This window comes from Bidens hawaiensis, unplaced genomic scaffold (genome assembly GCF_021521415.1).
Source record: "Bidens hawaiensis isolate Kalapana, Puna unplaced genomic scaffold, B.hawaiensis_p1.1 tig00014039_1, whole genome shotgun sequence".
Lineage (NCBI taxonomy): Eukaryota > Viridiplantae > Streptophyta > Magnoliopsida > Asterales > Asteraceae > Bidens > Bidens hawaiensis.
Genome location: NW_027492209.1, coordinates 78,477 through 98,269, shown reverse-complemented (window position 1 = coordinate 98,269; position 19,793 = coordinate 78,477). Strand labels below are relative to the sequence as shown.

At 34.0% G+C, this 19,793-nt stretch overlaps 1 protein-coding gene across 1 annotated transcript; it reads left to right on the top strand.

Moving 5' to 3' along the window:
* The first annotated feature begins 1,368 nt into the window (after nt 1-1,368).
* On the top strand, nt 1,369-14,728 carry LOC143545821 (lysine-specific demethylase JMJ26-like). Its single transcript, XM_077037631.1, has 13 exons — nt 1,369-1,395; nt 2,125-3,111; nt 3,183-3,304; nt 3,387-3,480; nt 3,568-3,700; nt 3,784-3,847; nt 3,934-4,651; nt 5,329-5,658; nt 5,985-6,341; nt 6,410-6,482; nt 6,566-6,651; nt 14,216-14,335; nt 14,482-14,728. Exons 2-13 carry the CDS (start codon nt 2,131-2,133, stop codon nt 14,557-14,559), a joined length of 3,156 nt encoding a protein of 1,051 aa, XP_076893746.1. The 5' UTR covers nt 1,369-1,395; nt 2,125-2,130; the 3' UTR covers nt 14,560-14,728.
* The last annotated feature ends 5,065 nt before the right edge of the window (nt 14,729-19,793 follow it).

The window sequence follows — 19,793 nt, the reverse complement described above, 5'->3', positions numbered from 1 at the left end:
TTGGATGAATTATGACCCACATAAGAGTATAATGTAGCTGAAACACACAAAACTCCAATAAATAGTGAGATCGTGTCATATGCCTGAAATAATGAACGAAATCTGGGTATATTTGATTTAAGCATCTCTTTACATTAGTATTTTTCATTGAGCCATTTTGAGCCTCTTTTTTAGCCGATCGATTTTAACACGATCAACATAATACTATATACGATACATGTTTTTTTATATAATATAAAATAACTAAAACACCACTACATTCTATGATATATAATAGAGAAAATTTAATAGAAAACTAAAATGCATCACTGTATTTATAGGCACAGAGCATTCACACTGGAGTCTCTATCTCTTTCTCTATAATTAAACCAAAAATTACAATCTTCTTTCGTTTTAATTTTATTTATTTTTCAAAAACATTTAATATCCAACCCATTATCTCCGATTCTCTACCTTTTTTTTGAACGATGACTTTCATAGTGGTTGAATAATCAGCCACAGCTCTCGGAGAGAGTCCCAACCGCCCCACTCGGGCCAAGACTATGTTGTCTTAACCGGGCCCACGCTTGGCATTCGCGTTTGGCTAGGCGTTCCACGAGAAAATTTCGAGCCCCCTGCCACTTGACAAGAGTTGTCCGCCCACAAGAGCAAGCTCTCCTGTCAAGTTGTCCGCCCACTTGACAGGAGTTGTCCGATTCTCTACCTTAATCACGAACAATTATTTTTTTATCTTTATCTTTTTTATACACTTAAAACAAAATATAAAGATAGAAAAGTACAAAGATGTATTTTAGTGTTCGATAACATTTTGTTTATTAAAGAGAATCAAATGTGGTGTTTTAATTGTCTCTTCTATTTTTTCTCTTATATACATATAAAAACTTCAATGTAAATGCTTTCATAATTAATTTTTTGTATTTTGTTGTAAGTGTATAAAATGATAAAAAAAAACAATTAAATAACTGTTTACGAAGCTGGATACATGAGTTATTGAAATGTAAACGAATTTAAAAGAAAAAAAAAATGTTTTATGTAATTATGTTTTTTTTAGATAAAAAGTTAAAGATAAGGATGAGTCTCATATAAATTTATAACAAAATAAAAAAAAGTAAGCAACTTATAGATAGCGTGGTATATTTATGTATAGAAAATCTCATGGTATCTTTATTATTAGGTTTAACAATTACAATTCTTTCTCTCTCAACCTCCATAAATACATCGAAGATTTCGATCGGAAATTGTGAAATTCCTCTTTTATACTTTGACCTAATTCCACCTACAATACCAATATACAATACAATTCATCCAACCATCCGATCGCTGCAAAGTCTGTTCAGTCGATAGTACCAATCTCGTGATTCCGTCTGCTCAAACATACTCGATTTAACAAATTCGGTGAGTAATTCGTACTTATTGCATTCAGTTTCGTTTATTTACGATTAGCTGTTACTCGTTCTGTTTTTTTCTCGATTGTACGTAAATGCGAGCAATTTTATACAAACGCATTCGTCTAGACGGTGCATGTAGTTGAAGAATTTGGATGTATAAGGTGTGTGTGCAAGCTCAATTAGGGTTTATAACTTTATATGCATGTGTGATTGAATATTGATTTGTTGACTCTGTTGTAGGTATAGAGCAATTGTTTATTTGGTTAATATTTGAAAGGGATATATTTGTTTAACTTTAGTTTATAGAAAGTCAAATATGTGTGATGGTTTTATGTAATGGATGTCTATACAGTATACATGCAGATATTAATAACAATGGTGCATATACATTAATACATAATAAGTTTCTTCGGTTTTAAGATTTCTGTTTACTTGATTCAACCGTGTTTGACTCAATGTTCCAGTGTTCATCATTTAGAAAAAAAAATTCAAAATTAATTTTTATTGATATCTGAGTCCATTTAGCCTCAATTTTGGGTATCCAATGACGTCGATAGCATGCTGTACAATGTTTATGATATTTTGATAGCAGATTGTAGCAAAACTATGACATTCATTCGGTTTAATTTAATCAAGTTCAGTTTTAAATAATTTAAAAATATTAGATGATCTGATATCAGGCTTTGCACATGTTGCTGTTTTGCTAAATATATCTACCTATATTGTGTGTTGGCAGTGAAGAATGAAGGTGGGGGTTATGTTTCAGAAGGAAAGTCAAATAAGTGGATATGCTACAGTTGTTACTAACGAAATAAATATGTGGAATAAAGCCTCAACCAGTGTTTCTGAACTTGAAACAAAGAGAAAGGTTATGAATTTTCGAAAAGGGGTTGACCAGGGGTCAACAATGAAAAGGGCAAAAACTTCTAGCCAGAAAGAAATGGTCAGTAGTCGCAGCAGTTCGCCTAAAAGATGTATTTCTAGACATTTTGAGGAGGAAAACGCACCAAAAACCAAAAAAGTAATCAAGACAGTGACAACTCGTGGAATTAAAGGGCTATATAATAAATCAAAATGCTCCGTAAGCAAGAAAACATCTGTGAAAGTTGAAAATGACTATGGTGACTCTGATGAGGATTATAATGAGGAAGAAGATGATGAAGATGAATCATCATGTAGAAGATTGAAGGCTTCAAAATATAAAGGAAAACATGCTGATTCAAGCAAGGAAGAATCTTTAAACAAAAAACAATGTTCAACAACCAACAATCAGGAAGAGGAACTCACAGACAGCATTAAGAGCAAACAGAGTGATGTTAGCAGCAGCCAACATGATGTACGCATATCAAGAAGGCGTCGTTTTGTTTCTAACAAAAACCAACTTGTAAAAAACGGTATGTTCTATGGTGTATGGGTAGATGATGATGAGGATGAAGTAAACGAGTATGATTCTGAATATAACATCGATGAAGAAGAAGATGATGATGAAGATGCAAATGTATTTTCATCAGCAATGAATAATGTTAAGACAAAAGGAAGCATCAAAGGCAAGAGAGTGGAAAAAGATGTTGACTTTATAGAAGAGAAAAGTCATATGTGGAAGTTTAATTCTAGTAGAAGCAGTAGTTCAAATGATACAATAATGAAAATAATAAATAACATCACAGGCGATTGTAGTTCTGCTTCATCAGGTGGAATATCAAGTACTGTTATCAACATCAAGGTAAAGATTCTCTCTTTGATCCTCTTACATTTTATAGTTTTCCCCTTATATTCGCCACTATAATCTAACAGGATCAGATAAATGGAAACGGGGATTCGAAGTGTCATCAATGTAAAAGAAATGATAGAAAGTTTGTTGTTCCATGCAAAAATTGTGACAAGAAAATATACTGTATCCAGTGCATCAGACAATGGTAACTCCTATGCTAACATCCCTTCTTTCAGAGTTTTACTTTTTTCCATATTCTCATTGCTAATGTCACATTATATTGACAGGTATCCTCAATTATCAGAAGAAGAAGTTGCAAAGTTATGTCCTTATTGTCGTGGAAATTGCAATTGCAACTTGTGCTTACACTCAAATTTAAAGGTTTGATTTTTCTGCAAACATTAACATGTCATTGAACGTCATGTTAGTATGTTATGGCCATTTTATTATGACACTTTCAAACAACAGATGCCAAACATAGATCTTACCGACGATGAAAAGTTACAGCATCTTCACTATGTTATCCAATCACTCCTCCCATTTCTAAAGCAAATATGTGATGAACAAAAAAACGAGATAGCAGTCGAAGCGCGCATTCGCGGTAATCATATAAAAAAACCTAAATAACCCTTTTCTATGCAATATAAATAATTCTGCAGCTTAAACGTGTTCGTTAATATGCAGGGGTATCCGAATCTTCAGTTATAGTAGAACAGACTAAATGTTTCACCGATGAACGCGTCTTTTGGTAAATTTTTCATAATTAATGTTATTAAGTTATAAAATAATCGAGTATATCATTTTCAGCTACCATAATTTTGTGTGGTTTCACAGCAACCAGTGTTCAACATCAATCATTGATCTTCATAGAAGCTGTCCAAATTGTTCATACGAGCTATGTCTTAGTTGCTGTCACGAGATACGAAACACAGGTCTTCATGGTCAAACAAAAGTCAACTTTGGGTACTCAGACAGAGGTTTTGATTATATTCACGGGGGCGACCCAGACCCAGATCCAGACCCGCTACAAAATTCTTTCCATGTAAAAAGTCTAAATTGCCCCAGTGATTCTGAAATTAGATGGGTGGCTAACGATGATGGAAGTTTATTTTGTGCACCAAAAGAGATGGGCGGATGCGGCAATTGTTTATTGGAGCTCAGACACATCTTACAAAATGACTGGCTTTCAAATTTGGAATCAAAAGCCGAGCTTTTATTGAATAAGTTTAAAATTGAACAACCGGATATTATGACGAGCTTGTTTACGACTGGTGGGAAGATGTATCTTGAAGCATCCAATAGAAAAGGTTCAAAGGATAACTGCTTATATTATCCTTCTTCAAAAGAAGTTGTTAGTGGTGAGGAGCTTATTCGGTTTAGACACCATTTGGCTAAAGGTGAACCCATAATTGTAAGGAAGGTTCTAGATCAGACACGTGGTTTGAGCTGGGAGCCCACGGTTATGTGGCGTGCCTTATGCGAACACGTGGATCCCAATGTGAGTTCAAAGATGTCACAAGTGAAGGCAATCGATTGCTTGGCTGGTTGTGAGGTAATTCAAGCTTCTCGTACGTGTAGTTACAGACTTACAGGCAGCTGGTTGTGATCTACTCAAAATCGGCTCGCTAAAAGCTCGATCGAACTGAGCTTATTCGAGCTCGAGCCTAAAGTTAACTAAATGGTGTATATTACGTTACTAATTAAAATTACAAGTATAAAAAATATATTTAAATAATTATAAACGTATATAAGTTAGCTGGTAAATGATAAACGGGCTGATATTAGGCTCAAACCAAACAAAAACTGAAATTTCGGTTTTTGAATGTTTGAAAACCGTTTGGTTTTGGTCTTTTTGGTTTGGGTTTTGTTTTTTCGCTTTCGCAATTTTGGGCCAAACATATGCGGGCAAAATTTTGAATTTGGGCCTAATTTTATGTGTTAGTTAATAATTAATTGATTCTTCTACATTTGGGCTAAAATACGTGGGTTGCACTATATATTAAATTGTTATATAACTGAAAATAAAAAATTTAAACCTTATAAGTTGAACAGGTCAAACACGTTGACAGCTGCCCAACATCTGTTTTTAATGCGTACAACCTCCTGAATTATTTAGCCTATCCTTGTAATAATATAGACCAATCTAATGTGGTTTCCTATTTTACTTCATTTGAAGTGTAATTTGCAATATTAATATATACAAATTGCTTATTAATTGTTATTTTGCAGGTTGAAATTAGCACTCGGAAATTCTTTAAAGGTTATGCAGAAGGAAGACAATATTTGAACTCGTGGCCCGAGATGCTAAAACTAAAGGATTGGCCACCATCTGATAAGTTCGAGGATCTTCTACCGCGCCATTGTGATGAGTTTATCAGTGCATTACCTTTTCAAGCATGCACCGATCCTAGAGCGGGTTTTCTCAATCTTGCTGTAAAGTTACCGCCATCTGTCATAAAACCTGATTTGGGTCCAAAGACGTATATTGCATATGGAATGGCTGAAGAGCTTGGAAGAGGGGATTCTGTGACTAAACTTCATTGTGATATGGCAGACGCGGTATGCTTTTATATTTTTTTCTCATTCCTAATTACACACTTTGACATGGGTTGGTTTGGTCGGCTTTAGGCTCAAACTGAACCGAAAACAGAAAATTTGGTTTTTTAGTTTTTGAAAACGGTTTGGTTTTGTCTTTTCGTTGTCTTACGATGGGTTCGGTTTTGCTATTAGGGCTTAAGTTTTGGGGCCGGAAAAGAAAATAGCACAAATAATGGAGTATTGGGCCTGATTAGTTGAACTAAGTTTTCTGGGCCGAAAAAGAAAATGGCACAAAATAATGAATTTGTCCCTAGCTTTCTTTGTTAATTAATAATTGTGACGTGCAGGTGAACATATTGACACACACAGCTGAAGTATCTGTAAGTATCGATCAGAAGATGGCAATCCAAGAGTTAAAGAGACGGCACCGGTCTCAGGATGTAAGAGAAAAGAAGGGTTCACTCTATGAATGTGTTGCTGGATCTTGGGGAAGGAGTGAAGAATATAATAATGTTTCAAGCATAAATATGGAGGCAGTCAAACAGAGTCAACCTAGTGACATTTCACCTGATTTTGATGTTGCTGAGGGTACAGCTAGTGCTCTTTGGGACATCTTCCGAAGAGAAGACACAGCAAAGTTAGAAGAATATTTATTGAAGCACTCCAAAGAATTTAGACATACATATTGTTGTCCTGTTGAGCAGGTAATATATACTGCTAGAGTTTGAATTTTTTTTGGGAAACTTTTTTAGGGTTTATGGGTTTTTTGTAGGTTTATCACCCGATTCATGATCAAGCGTTTTACTTGACGGAGGAACATAAAAAGAAGCTAAAAAAGGAATATGGTTAGTAGTTAGTACTTGTTAATTTAGTTTCTGTCATGTAAATTTATAACAATTAAGTAATTGGCTAATTGTGTGTACTTTAGGTATTGAACCTTGGACATTTGAACAAAGTTTGGGAGAGGCGGTTTTTATTCCTGCTGGATGTCCACATCAAGTGCGAAATCTCAAGGTAACGTTCCTCTCTCTCTACACACACATCGCCTTAATCGTTGAGGGTGTGCTACATAAAGACAAAATTACTACATAACCAATTTATGGATCGACTCTTTTTTAAAAAGTTCACTTTCACTCTGTCCTTTAAATGGCAAATTGTTTTTCCTTGTACCCTTTTAACTAACGAACCATTCTTTCTCCGTTAAATCCTGGCATGTGCTATGTACTAGCCATGAGGCAACCTCAAAAATAAAGACACTTTTTTTTTATTCACCGCCCACCTCCATGTTGGCAGGATCTTATTAAAGCCAGCCACCACCACTACCATTAGTTTTCAAATGGTCTGCAGCCACCGCCATCATGTTGGCAACATGAACCACCGTCTCCGCCGGCAACCACCGCCATCACGTTGGCACCATCTTCCTACACGAACCCCTAAATTCCTAACCCCAACTCGGAATCCCTAACGTGAACCAGCCACCACCAACCACCTTGTGAAAATCGAGACTTACAAGACCCATCGGAAAATCCCGCACACCTGCGAAACCCACCGAAAAAATGTGACCTGGAACACCCATCGTTCTGAGGTTCTCTCTCTCTCTCTCTTTCTCCCCCTCTATTCGCGTCACCGCATACCTGTAACACCCATGGGCAATGGTGGTGGCACCCAGATAATTTGTTAGTCTTATAATTTTACTATATTTATTATTGTTATTATAATACTAAATTACTATTTTGCCCTCACATGGCTGGCGCATGCGAGGGGGCTTAACTCTCTTTTTGGATGGCCTCAAAAGGGAAAAAAACGAGACAATGTCATTTATATGAAAGAGTGAAAGCAAACTTTTTAAAGAACCCGGCTGATAAATTGGCTATGGTTAATGAGTCGTCTTTGGGTTTATTAATTTCAACACACTAACATGACATGATTTGTATCCATGTAAACATGTGCTTGTGGACACAATAAATCAATACTATTGTATAAATATGACAAACGTAGAAAATTAACAATGTAGCACTATTGTATAAATGCAATAAAACTTTTCTTATAATATATTTTCTCAAAGACGCAATAACTATACTTAAAAAAATTCTTTATCAATCACTCACAACGGAGTTTTGGTTTCGTTCTCCATCTTCGTATTTTAGAAATTTATCTTTTTTTTCTTCTCCATTCGAATCTTCATCTCCATCTCTAAATTTTAGAGATTTTCCTACATATATCTTTACATCAAGATTCACTATTCAAAATATCACATCTTAAGCGTTTCGGTTTGTACCTCAAGCATGAAAGAATGAGAATAAAAAAAAATATAGAGAGGATATATATCTCTATTGTGGAGTTGGAATAAGAAGACAATGTTTTCTAAAAAGTCTGAGAAGAGATGGTGTCATTTCACTCATTAGATAGGGTGTTAAGGGTTAACACAAAATTTGGTGGATAAAATATGAATGCTCTTACAAAATAAAGGAATCTCTAAATCTTGGATGGTTAGAGAATGCTCTAATAAGAGCATTCGTCCCTCATCTTCATCTTTAATTACATAATAAGACAACATTTCTCTCTCTTGTTCAATTAAATAATATTTATTTATATCTTTATCATTACAATTTTCTTTATCCTATTTTCACAACCAATTCAACAAATATTAAAAAATAAATAGGGGCAAACAAAGTTTTCATAAATTTACAAAAAATCACTACAATTTCTATCTTCACCTTATAATTTGCAAAAATTCCCTCATATAATCTTAGAGGATGGGTTGAGAATGCTCTAACATCATAATCTATACTGTCCTCCATCTCTTAAATATGTAAGAAGATAGCATTTTTTACTCATTTAGCTTTTACATCCCATTTTTTTAACTTATCCCATCTCTAAAATGTATAGCAGTGGAGGGTAATCGTAACTCTATATAAAACTATACATCCTTTCCTAGAACTATGTAAAAACGTGTAGGAAAGAGAAAAATATAAAATAAATGATAATAAATAGATATAGAGATAAGTATGATGAATGGGATGTGGGTGTTTTTTTTTCTATAATATATATACTAGCTTTAGAATCCGTATGATACATGAGATGTTTAAAACTAATACAATTAAGCTATAGAAATTAGATTATTATATTTATAATAAAAATCTATATTTTATCAAATTAAATGGTTTATAAGTCCAAATTATATTTTCTAATGAAATATTCGTACGAATATCTTTATAATCACAAAAAAGATGCAACTGTGATTTTATTATCTGTTACTATATTTTAATGAAATATTGAATTCTAACAAAAGATGATAAAATGTATCATTACAAATGACATGACAAAAGAACATCATATATAACGATATATTAATGAAATAGCGAATTTTAATTAAAGATGATAAAATGTTTCATTACAAATGACATGACAAAAGAGCATCATATATAACTATGTTTTAATGAAATAGTGAATTCCAACAAAAGATGATCTAATGTTTCATGACAATGACAACAAAAAAAAATCATAACAAAAGATTATAGTTTCAAAAGAGATTGATTAAAACTCCATTGATCCATATATGTTGAATGAATATGCAAGAATAAAATTGCTATTCGTTCATAATTTCTTTTTGTCTTTTTCATCTTAGATGATATGTAAATATTGTTCATTAAATTTTACAACATCGTCTCCTACACTAAAAAATGTATATAAATTGATTTAATAAAAAAATAATAGATCTGATTTCATTAAATATATAAATATTTTGATTATATTTATATAAATCTCGCATATTTAATATAGGTAATTAGCGATTTGATTAAATGATAAATTGACATTTTTAGATTCCACTAACATAAATAATTTTTCATTAAATATAGATAAATAATTTGACCAGCAAATTTATAATATGAATAAATTTTCAAGTGACATGTGTTCTTAGTCATTATCTTATATTAGAATATATAGATATAGAAAAAGTGGTGTGTTTTAAAATATATGACTTTTAGATAAATTATATAAGGTGATAGTTGTTGGAAAGGATGCGAATGCTCTGAGCGCTCTCATCTTTATCTCCGTTTGTGTCTCTAATCTTGAAAGTTTTATGGATAGTCACTACTTGCTATACACCGCTTGCTTAATTTTTGTATCTGTTACATAATAAATTGTTACATAATAAATGTTGTTTATGAATGAGATAAAGATAGTTACGGAAAATGAGACAGTGTAATTTAAACAAAATTTAGATATTGGCATGTAATTTGTAATATTCGGTTAATTTACAAAATATGTAATTTCTAATACCCACCATTTGTTGTCTAGTGGTAGGAAGGTTTGGTTTCTCTAGTGGAGACTAAACTCCACTAAAGTTTGATCCTCACTCGTGTCACTTTTAGTGGATTATGAGAACGAAGGATGTGAACTAGACCTTGTGTGGTTGTCAGTTCGAATCCCGAGTCCAGGTTTCGTCTCACTGTATGTAACGCTAAAAAGTTCTACTTTTGTCACGGTAGTAGCATGGTTATTCAGGGGAACGCCAAACCAAACTCTGAAGCCAACGTGGGTTTGCTTAAGACAACATAGTCCGGCTAGAGTGGTATCATGAGTCTCTCCAATTGAGAGAGAGAGAGAGGCCCAAACAAACTAAAATAACAAGTGGAGAATTATTCCACGTACCTAATTGTTGCGTCACCTATCCATTATTTTTTTAATAATATTTTACATAATTACACGTTTCCTTTTTTTCATCAAGAAAAATTATCAGGCCAACCAACATAATTCATTTATTTCTATCGAAACCCTAATCAAGCACCTGCCTTATTTTCTCCATCTAAAACATAGTTTCAAGCTTTTGGATCTTCTTGATGTATAGCATCTCCCTAACTTTTGGACCAAGATGCTCGCGTCATCTACACTTGATCAAGACATTCGCTTGCGTGTATACGTCAAGGTGACTAGTGGTGTGAGCGCCCATGTGGTCACCCAGGGCCGGCTCCGAGAAGTCAAAAAAATTTTTAGGCTAAAGGCGAAATTTTTTAGGGCCTTAAGTAAAAGGAACATTTTGTTGTGTTTTAACAATTTAATTTTACATGGGCTTACTTGGTTATGATTTGAGTTATCTAAAAAACTTGTGTAAAAAACACTAAGAAATGTCTTAAATAAGACTATAACCCACAACCTCTTAGTTATAAGTCATACATTTTTGTCACTAGACCAAACCAGTGTTTATATAAATGTGTGTAAACATTGATTATACATATTTTTTTTCATAAAAATACATGTTTAAAAAAAAATTCGGGCCTATCGGGGTGTCGGGCCTATGGCCGTCGACTACCCAGCCACACCCTTGGGCCAGGCCTATGGTCACCCATAGATAGCTAGTATAAAAACAAGGAATATGAGTAACGCTTGTAAGTGTGAAACATGGAGAATGAATCCCGTGTGAAAGCATGGATGAGCAATTATGTGTCGAGTACCGGTAGTGTTACCAAACCGGTACTGACCTAAAACCATCGGTTTTCATGTCTTTGGGTTTGGTACCATTAAGGTTTGGGTATTTTTGGTATCTTTAATGGTACTGATACCGACCAATACCAACCTATAAAATTTATTACGATATTGGTTCGGCTTCGCTCTCATTCCTTTGTGAAAGAAAGAAGATGCATGAACATGTGGTTTGTCTTGAACCATGGTTGTGTGGTGTGAGATAGGCATTACAATTCGATCACCCTCACCAAGCAATCCATTGACTTTCGACCTCCATTCCTATTCCTTACTATAAGATAGTATGTCTCATGGCTATTCAAGTACAAAAACGATACCGCGCATCACAAGCATATGATGTGCATGATGTGACGACGAGTTTGTGTCGCTGCAATCACGGTTGTAAAAATCCCGACTAGACTCCAGTTAATCCTCCTGGTTAATCTCATTTAATTCCGATTACTCGCTAATCCTCACCGCCCGAATAGTAACAAGCGCTTTCTACAACAATGGATGTAGTAGACGGGTAACAATTAGACATGAATCTTTAATGTCAGTCATCGAGCCACTTTTTTCGAACCAAAAAACCCAAAGAAACCCAACCTAAATAATCGAGCATTTATTGCCTTTATTTCTTATAGATGAGTTCTCGTTTGGTGTCTTAAATTATATATATAAGTAGAGTAATTGTGTAATTAATTTATATAATTACTCTACTTGATACTCACAATCAACACGTTAATTTCATTTGTATGTTAACTTTACTTATATTAAAATATAAGGTTCAAAATTCTCAAAACTTAATATTCCAAATTATATATAAGAAAAGTTAACATACAAATGAAATTAACGTGTTGATTGTGAGAATCAAGTAGAGTATAATTTAATTACATAATTACTCTACTTGTATATATAATTACTCTACTTGATTCTCACAATTAACACTTAATTTTATTTGTATTTGATTCAAGCCCCAATATTTTTTATTGATATTTGAATTTCAATTTTTGTAAAAAAAAATTCATTTTATAAATAAACCCGATTAACACGAACTTTAAATTGGTAGGTTATAGTCACCTTTTTCCAAGCCAAAAGCATGAACAACCTCAACCGAATCCTAAAAAAGCCCCGAAAACACCCCTAGTTACAATTCCATAGTACATGTGATTCCCCATCGGTCTAACACAATGTTAGACCGGTTGGTCAAAATAGAAAAGAAAAAAAAAAGACGAGTTGCTAACACTAAAAATGTAATGGGGGTGTGCTCTAATGTGACGCCTTATGCAGTTGACCAGAATTTAAAAAAATTCGACCATCAAAGCTCCTCATGCCTTTAAAAACAAAGTTATGTTTTGGTCGAGTGATGATGGACAAATATCCCAATTATTGTATTCATACAACGACTAATGATAGTGTGCAAGACTCATGAAAAACCATAAATCTCAACTTGATTTTAAAGGGTTTTTTGTTTCTTTATTGTATTGTAACATTGAAAACTCAACTCAATAGTATATCAAATTTCCTTGTCAAGTATATATTCTTCGTTTTGTATCTTTTGTGCTTTAAGTAGTGTAATGAAAAAGAGATGCAACAATTTTGTTTGCATAAAGATAGTTGGAGTAAATCAACCTCCTTTCGAATAAGAGCGATGGTGGTGGTGACGATGGTGGCAATAGCAGTGGCGATGATGGCTAGATTGTGGTGATGAGAAAGGAGGGTGACATGAAGAAAAAAAAGTGTGAATGAATTGTTTTTGTGAATGAGATTCCTCGTATAATCGTTGATTCAATTTTATTGACCAACCAAATACTCATTCCCGTTCCCTCACACTATACATTTTATTCGACACGTCATTCTTGTGTATCAAACATTGTGTTTCACTATTTTGGATTCTGAAAGTCATTGATTTTGGTTTTTTCGATTTTAGTTACCCCCAAAACCACCCAAAATCAAGCATTTGTATTTTTTTCACTTGTTTCAGTTGGAGTTTGGTTTTTTCAGTTTCATGCATATCCTTATTTTTTGCTTTCGCTCTAAATGCCTTGACTCCAAGGCTCCCTCGAAATCAATTTGTTTGTAAACAATTGAATTCGTCTAAATAAGTCAACTGATGTTGCTAGTCGAGATCTAGTATCATAGTTTGGTTGACGGTTTGACAAAAATGTCTATTTTGATAATTTAAATATGATTTCATTTCTAGTCATTGGCCATTCGACATTGCGAATTTGTATTTCATCACAAATGCTATTAAAAACTTGAGAATATGTCTAATTTAATATCAAGTGAGTATATCTTTTGATATGATTCCTCATAGTGATGCGGCAAGAATTCGATGGGTATCTATCGGGTTTGTTTACGTATCAACACTCGTTATAGCAACCAAAAGAGAAAACCCAAAATATAAAGTTATGATACGCCAAATGGATATTGACAATGACACTTGTTTAACATTAGTTGAAATCCATACAAACGATTATTTGTTCCGATAATGTCAGTGTATCGATTTTGTTGTTGAAATTGTTTGGATTGTCATGGTATCGACACTTGCATTATGCACTACAACGTTTAGCTTTTCTATAAAAAGTTTATCATCATCATCATCATCATCATCATAATACTTGGTATATCCCATCAATAGCAAGCTATGATAGAGTCTGAGAAGGGTAAGATGTAAACAACCTTACCTTTACACCGTATGTATAAAGAAGCTACTTCCGGTTCTAAAATAATGGGCATAGTTGTATGATTGTATCGTATAATTGTTGAAATTGAAACTTAAAAGAAGCCCAACCAGTTTTATGCATTGTTAGAAAACAATACATACACTAGTACAAAAATCTTAATTTTAAAACGTTTAATAATTAAATCAATCATTTTTAACAAAAATATAAAATAGAATTAGGCAGAAAGTTTTTAAGCCCAAATTTTGGCGATTAATTTGTTCTTGGCCATCGTTCAACATTGGTAACCATACTCTTGATGTTTTAATTCAATCATTGAAGTTGGTAACAGTAATGTTTAAATATTGTTTTAACATCAACATCATGCATCTTTGTGTGTAGTGTATACACACGCATATTATCACAAAGTTGTAACGTGTGCTTCTTATTTGCAGGCATGCACCAAAGTAGCTGTAGATTTTGTTTCACCAGAAAACATACAACAATGCATCCAACTCACAGAGGAGTTTCGTAAGCTGCCAGTTAATCACAAAGCCAAAGAAGACAAACTAGAGGTAACACACAATTCACGACTATATTAACGCTGTTATCATTATCACAGTCAAAACATTTAACTAATTACATATAGCATTGTTGTTGGGCCTGCTTTGTTCGACTAGTAGAAACAACAGTTGTAACTCTAATCTGGTGTGTGGTGCAGATAAAGAAGATGATCATATACGCGATGCACCAAGCAGTCATTGATTTTGGGGAGTTGGCTGACTCTACAAGGACTTGACTTAGTTCTAGCATTCTCAACTTTATGAGATTTGTGTTTTAGTTTACAACTTGTGGAACAGAAAATAAGACATTTGATTTCAAGTTTGGATAGTAATTCTAAATGGGTCGGGTCAACCTGAACCTGACATGTTAACTCTTAATCATAGTTTAATTTATAATTTGTTTTCGGCGTCTCCAAAACGATAGGTGGAATTATATATAATCTCTACTCTTTTTACCTTTCTTTTTGGACGGCTAACAAACACCCTTTAAAACAACTCTTAAATTCTAAATCATTGTCCATCATACGATTCAAACCTTCTTATAAACTCCATTTGACACACCTTGATACCGCTAGAGATCCTTTAGTTTTAAAATTTATCATAACTAATGGTGTGCCTAAAACCGAATTAACAAAACCATAACCAAATTACCGTATGAAAAACAGAAGGATTAAATGTACATTTGATAATCAACAACGTTGTATTGGTAACGGTTAAGAAGGTTTTCATGTCCATCAAAACCGAACTGATTACATGTATTTCTTTAATATTATAAATTTTATTATGTATTTTTTTAATCCCATGTCTGACTCAAATACTAGTTGGTTGCATGTACGATCTGGTGAGGTACATGCGCAAACACAACATCGTGCTGTGTAATCAGTACCCTCACAATAGTACGCATGTAGGCCGACCATAGTATCTGTATAATGCGGTGATGGGCGTGTACCATTGTTGGTGAACATGTAACTTGGTCTGACAGCTGACCCGTTGCGGTCCTAATTGGTTGTCATGCAATATGTTATTTTTGAAATTTTGAAAAAGTATAGCAATAAAATACTCAAGTACAAACTTTCAAGCCAAAATAATGACTAAGATCATGTTTGAGATTAAGTTTAAAACTGTTTATTGGTTTATTGGTATTTTCAAAAAACCAATAAGATAAAATATGTTTGGCTAGGGCTGTTCACGAGTCGAGCCAGGATGGTTTTAGCTCGGGCTCAAAATTAAACGGGGCAACTCAATTAAGGCTCTAGCTCGATTTTGAAGTTAAATGAAGTAAATGAGATTAAGATCAAGCCAACAAGCTGAGCCATGATCGAGCTGAGCTTATGTCAATTATGGCTCGATAACAAAAATAAGCCAACTCAGCTCAGGATGTTTCAAATCAAGTTTTTTATTCGAACTTTTATCAAGCGAGCCACGAGCCTGAGTTTTTTTGGCAATCACAATTTTTTTTAACTTTTAAAAAAAGTTAAAAAACAATTTTTAAAAAGCTCCAAATACAGGCTTTTCAAAATGGTTTTTTTTAAAAAAACCAATAAACATTTTTCAAACTCAATCTCAAACATGCTCTAAGTATATTGTTTTGAGTGAACTAACTCATAAAAGACTCACTGTAACTTTCAAAACCGATTAATCAAAACGGCCCTAACCAATCAATTACAATTTTTATTTTGAATCTAAACGGACTCATACACACCCTTAATAACTTATATAGAGAGAGGAGTGTATCAAAATAAATATCACTAAAAGAATAAATTAAAAATAAACATCAAAAGATGAAATATAACAAACCTTTCTTCACAATTGTGTAATCTCCAAGAGATTATTTGAAATCAATTTTCATTTCTTCCTCAAGATAAGACCCAAATTTGATGATCTCAAGGGATATTGAATTTCTCTCTCTATTGTTGTTGCCTCCATTGGATTGTGACTATTTATAACGTGAAAGGGGGAAGGATCTAGGGTTTTCTACATAAAACAAATTTACGAAAATGCCCTCGTTTTGATGGTCGGCCATGACCTTTGCAGTTCCCGTAAATAGAATCCAATGACATTCATGGTAAAGAGTGCCCACGATGTTGCTTTCCTATTGGTTTACCATTCTCTTCTTATAATGAACAAAGCCAAGTTAGTTGAGGTAACTAAGATAATGCGTAATGAAGGCTTTATGAAGACGTTATGAGGTCATAAAGCCTGGGAATATCGTCCCCTGGCTTTATGAAGGCGTTTTAGTTCAGGCTTTTTGGGTGGCGTTTTATATAAAACGCTGGTGGAAGGCACACGAATTTAAAAAAAACAAATAAACAAAGTTATGGAAGCTTTATGACTATACCCTATTTTTGTAAAAAACCATAATTCTGTCTGAACGTCACATGACGCATAACACTCAAAAATAAACCTTATGACTACACATGGTCTAATGATAAAATCCAACATATATTACTAGGTAATTATAGTCCACTATTTTTTGTTTTAGAAAAACCTATCACCTTGTGAAACTTTTTTAAATCAGATTCGAACTTGATTGCGTACAGTTTACAACCAAAATCTATTACTCTTTCTATACCAATCGAGATAAATCTTATTGTTATTGGGTTTTAAACAATACTTCCAACTTTTTAGAATTTGTTTTTAACATTTTCATAGAATTATTATTATATTTATATAAAACAATTTGAAACCTTGTTGTCGCAAAGCTGATATTAGCCCCACTTGGTGGCATCTTTTTGGTGGTATTTTGACTTTACGTTTTGTTTTTTATTGTTTATTTTTAGTTACTGTCCTTGTTACGTAACGAAAACCGATCGAATGCCAATTGTTTTTCCTGTTTTTGTTTGTTTTAGTTCCGGTGTTTTAAGGATCATGATAAAAACTGACCGAATTCGCGTAAACTCAACGCGTTTTGTTTTAATCCCAGTTCTGTAACGAACGTAACGAAAAGCGACCAAATGTTAGTTTTGGTATTGTAGCAAGCATGACAAAAACCAACCGAATTCGCGTATGCTGATCCTCTAAACATCATGGAACGACAACAATCAGGTTTTACCAATGATTGACTTTTAACGACCGATGTCACCCCATTGATTCGCCTCAACTTTTTTAATATTTGTTGTTTTACTTCTGGTATAATAGCGCACGTAACCGAAATCAACCGAATTTGTGTCGCCTTATCGCCTCAATGCTTGGACCGGCAACACTTGGATTTACCACAGTCAAGTTCTACCGACTTGCCCCGACACGTAAAACACTAGTTTCATATATTTCGAAACATTTTATATAAATATCTAAGCTATACTATAGAATAAAAACCTATAACATTTTTGCACTTGTCACTACCATATTAATCGTAATAATTTAAAACTAACTAAATCTGAATTATCTTTTATTTGTAAATTTATAATTATAAATACTAATTTTAAAGTCATCTACTAAAGGTCAATACCACGAACTGTTCATATTATTCGTAGGTTGTCCATTTAGTATGACTAAAGCTAACCAAATACGACCCGTATAAACTTATACATGTCGCATAAGTCAGTGATGATGTCTTAATATCTAGCTTAGTGTCCAAATATCACATGACGCATGACTCGTATCTTAAAAAAAACCCAAATATGACTTCATTGCTAATGCTTTAAAATATTGTTCTGAAGCACATTACGATCAAAAACCCCTTCGAGAAACCTTGATTTTTTAATTCTAAAGAGAAATCTGTATTTTGTCTCCCTGATTTATATCGTCGCGAGATGGAATAACCATTGAAAAAGAGTTTGCGAACTTTGACTCCCTGTGTTACTCTGACGGGTTCTTCTAACTCCTGCCGTCAGTTGACTGTTGGTATTTTAGTAATAATACCAACATATTAAGGGTATTTTAGTAATCTTCTTTTAATAAATAATAAATATAATAATAATAGTAATAATAATAATAAGAATAATAATAATAGCAGCAGCATCGTAAGCTTCATCATTATCACCAGATCTCATCTTCATCGTCATCAACCTCAAATCCTCAAACCCACCACCAACTCTTAATCTCATCATCTTCATTATCAACTCTTAATCTCATTATCTTCATCATCAGTTTCATAACAATTAATCAAATCCTCTAACTCATCATCTTCATCATCAGTTTCATAACAATTAATCAAATCCTCAAACCCTAGATTTCATCACTCAAACCCTCAAATCTCTCAAATCCCACTACCAATCGCTTCAATAATTCAACCACCACACCCATAAATCATTCCGATCAAAAACCCTAACCTTCGGCACCACGCCACCGCCACGGCAGCCACCGCCGCCATGGATTCCGGATATCTCGTTTTTCCGACCACCGCGGCGCCGAAATCCTTCGGGTTTTGTGGTGGGTTATGGGTTGTTTCGGCCACCGAAATCTCGTTTTTCCGGTGACCGCGGCGCCGGAATCCTTTTTTTCGGCCACCGCGGCGCCGAAATCCTTCGACCATCTCGTTTCTCGTCTTTACATAACATTGTGGAGTCTTTATGGGTTGTTTATGGTGGGTTATTGTTATTGTTATGGTTTGTTGGTATATGTCGGGTTTTGTTGGGTTTTTGGCCGGCCGACGAGTCGCCGGAGAGAAAACCACGTTTTCGGTTTTTTTGGGTCTTTGTCTTCGTCGCTTGGGGTTTTGTCATGGTGAGGGTTGAATTGAAGATTGGTGGGATTAATTTGATGGATCATGAACGGTGAAGGATTTGGTCGGTCGTTTACACCAAAAACACACATTAGGTTAGATGATGAAGATGAAGATATAAGGGTAACTGAGTCATTTCACAATTTTTAACAGGTCAAAGGAAGGTCAACTGACGGAGGGAGTCAGAAGAACCCACCGGAGTAACACAGGGAGTCAAAGTTCGCAAATTCTTTTTCAGTGATTATTCCATCTCGCGACGATATAAACCAGGGAGGCAAATTGCAGATTTCTCAATTCTAAAACCTCAAATATGTTGGATTGTCAACATGTGCATTATCTGATTGCACTATTATTAGCTTTAGTACATGTAACACGAGAAGATATTATGGCGTTATGGATGAGTAAATGATACCTAATATTAGTATCAAATCGAGAATCTTAATACTGATACTAAGTGTTTAAGAAATTCGGTATCGGTGCTAGTACCTATTGATACCGGTATTTACTAAATTTTTATCTACTTGACTGATAGTAAAGCTTTAAGAAAATATGATACGAGCTCATCCATAAATGGTGCTACGTATGTTCCAAAACAATAGTAATCAACAGCTACATAATCCAACATTTCAACAAACATAGTACATCCGATCAAACATTCAATTCCAACAATGTAATCATGAATTAACAAACTAATTATAACCTTAAATGATTAGCCTTCAAATCCATAAAGAGTTCGTCTTTGTCTCTTCAGAGCATACACAACATCCATAGCAGTCACCGTTTTCCTACGAGCGTGCTCGGTGTAAG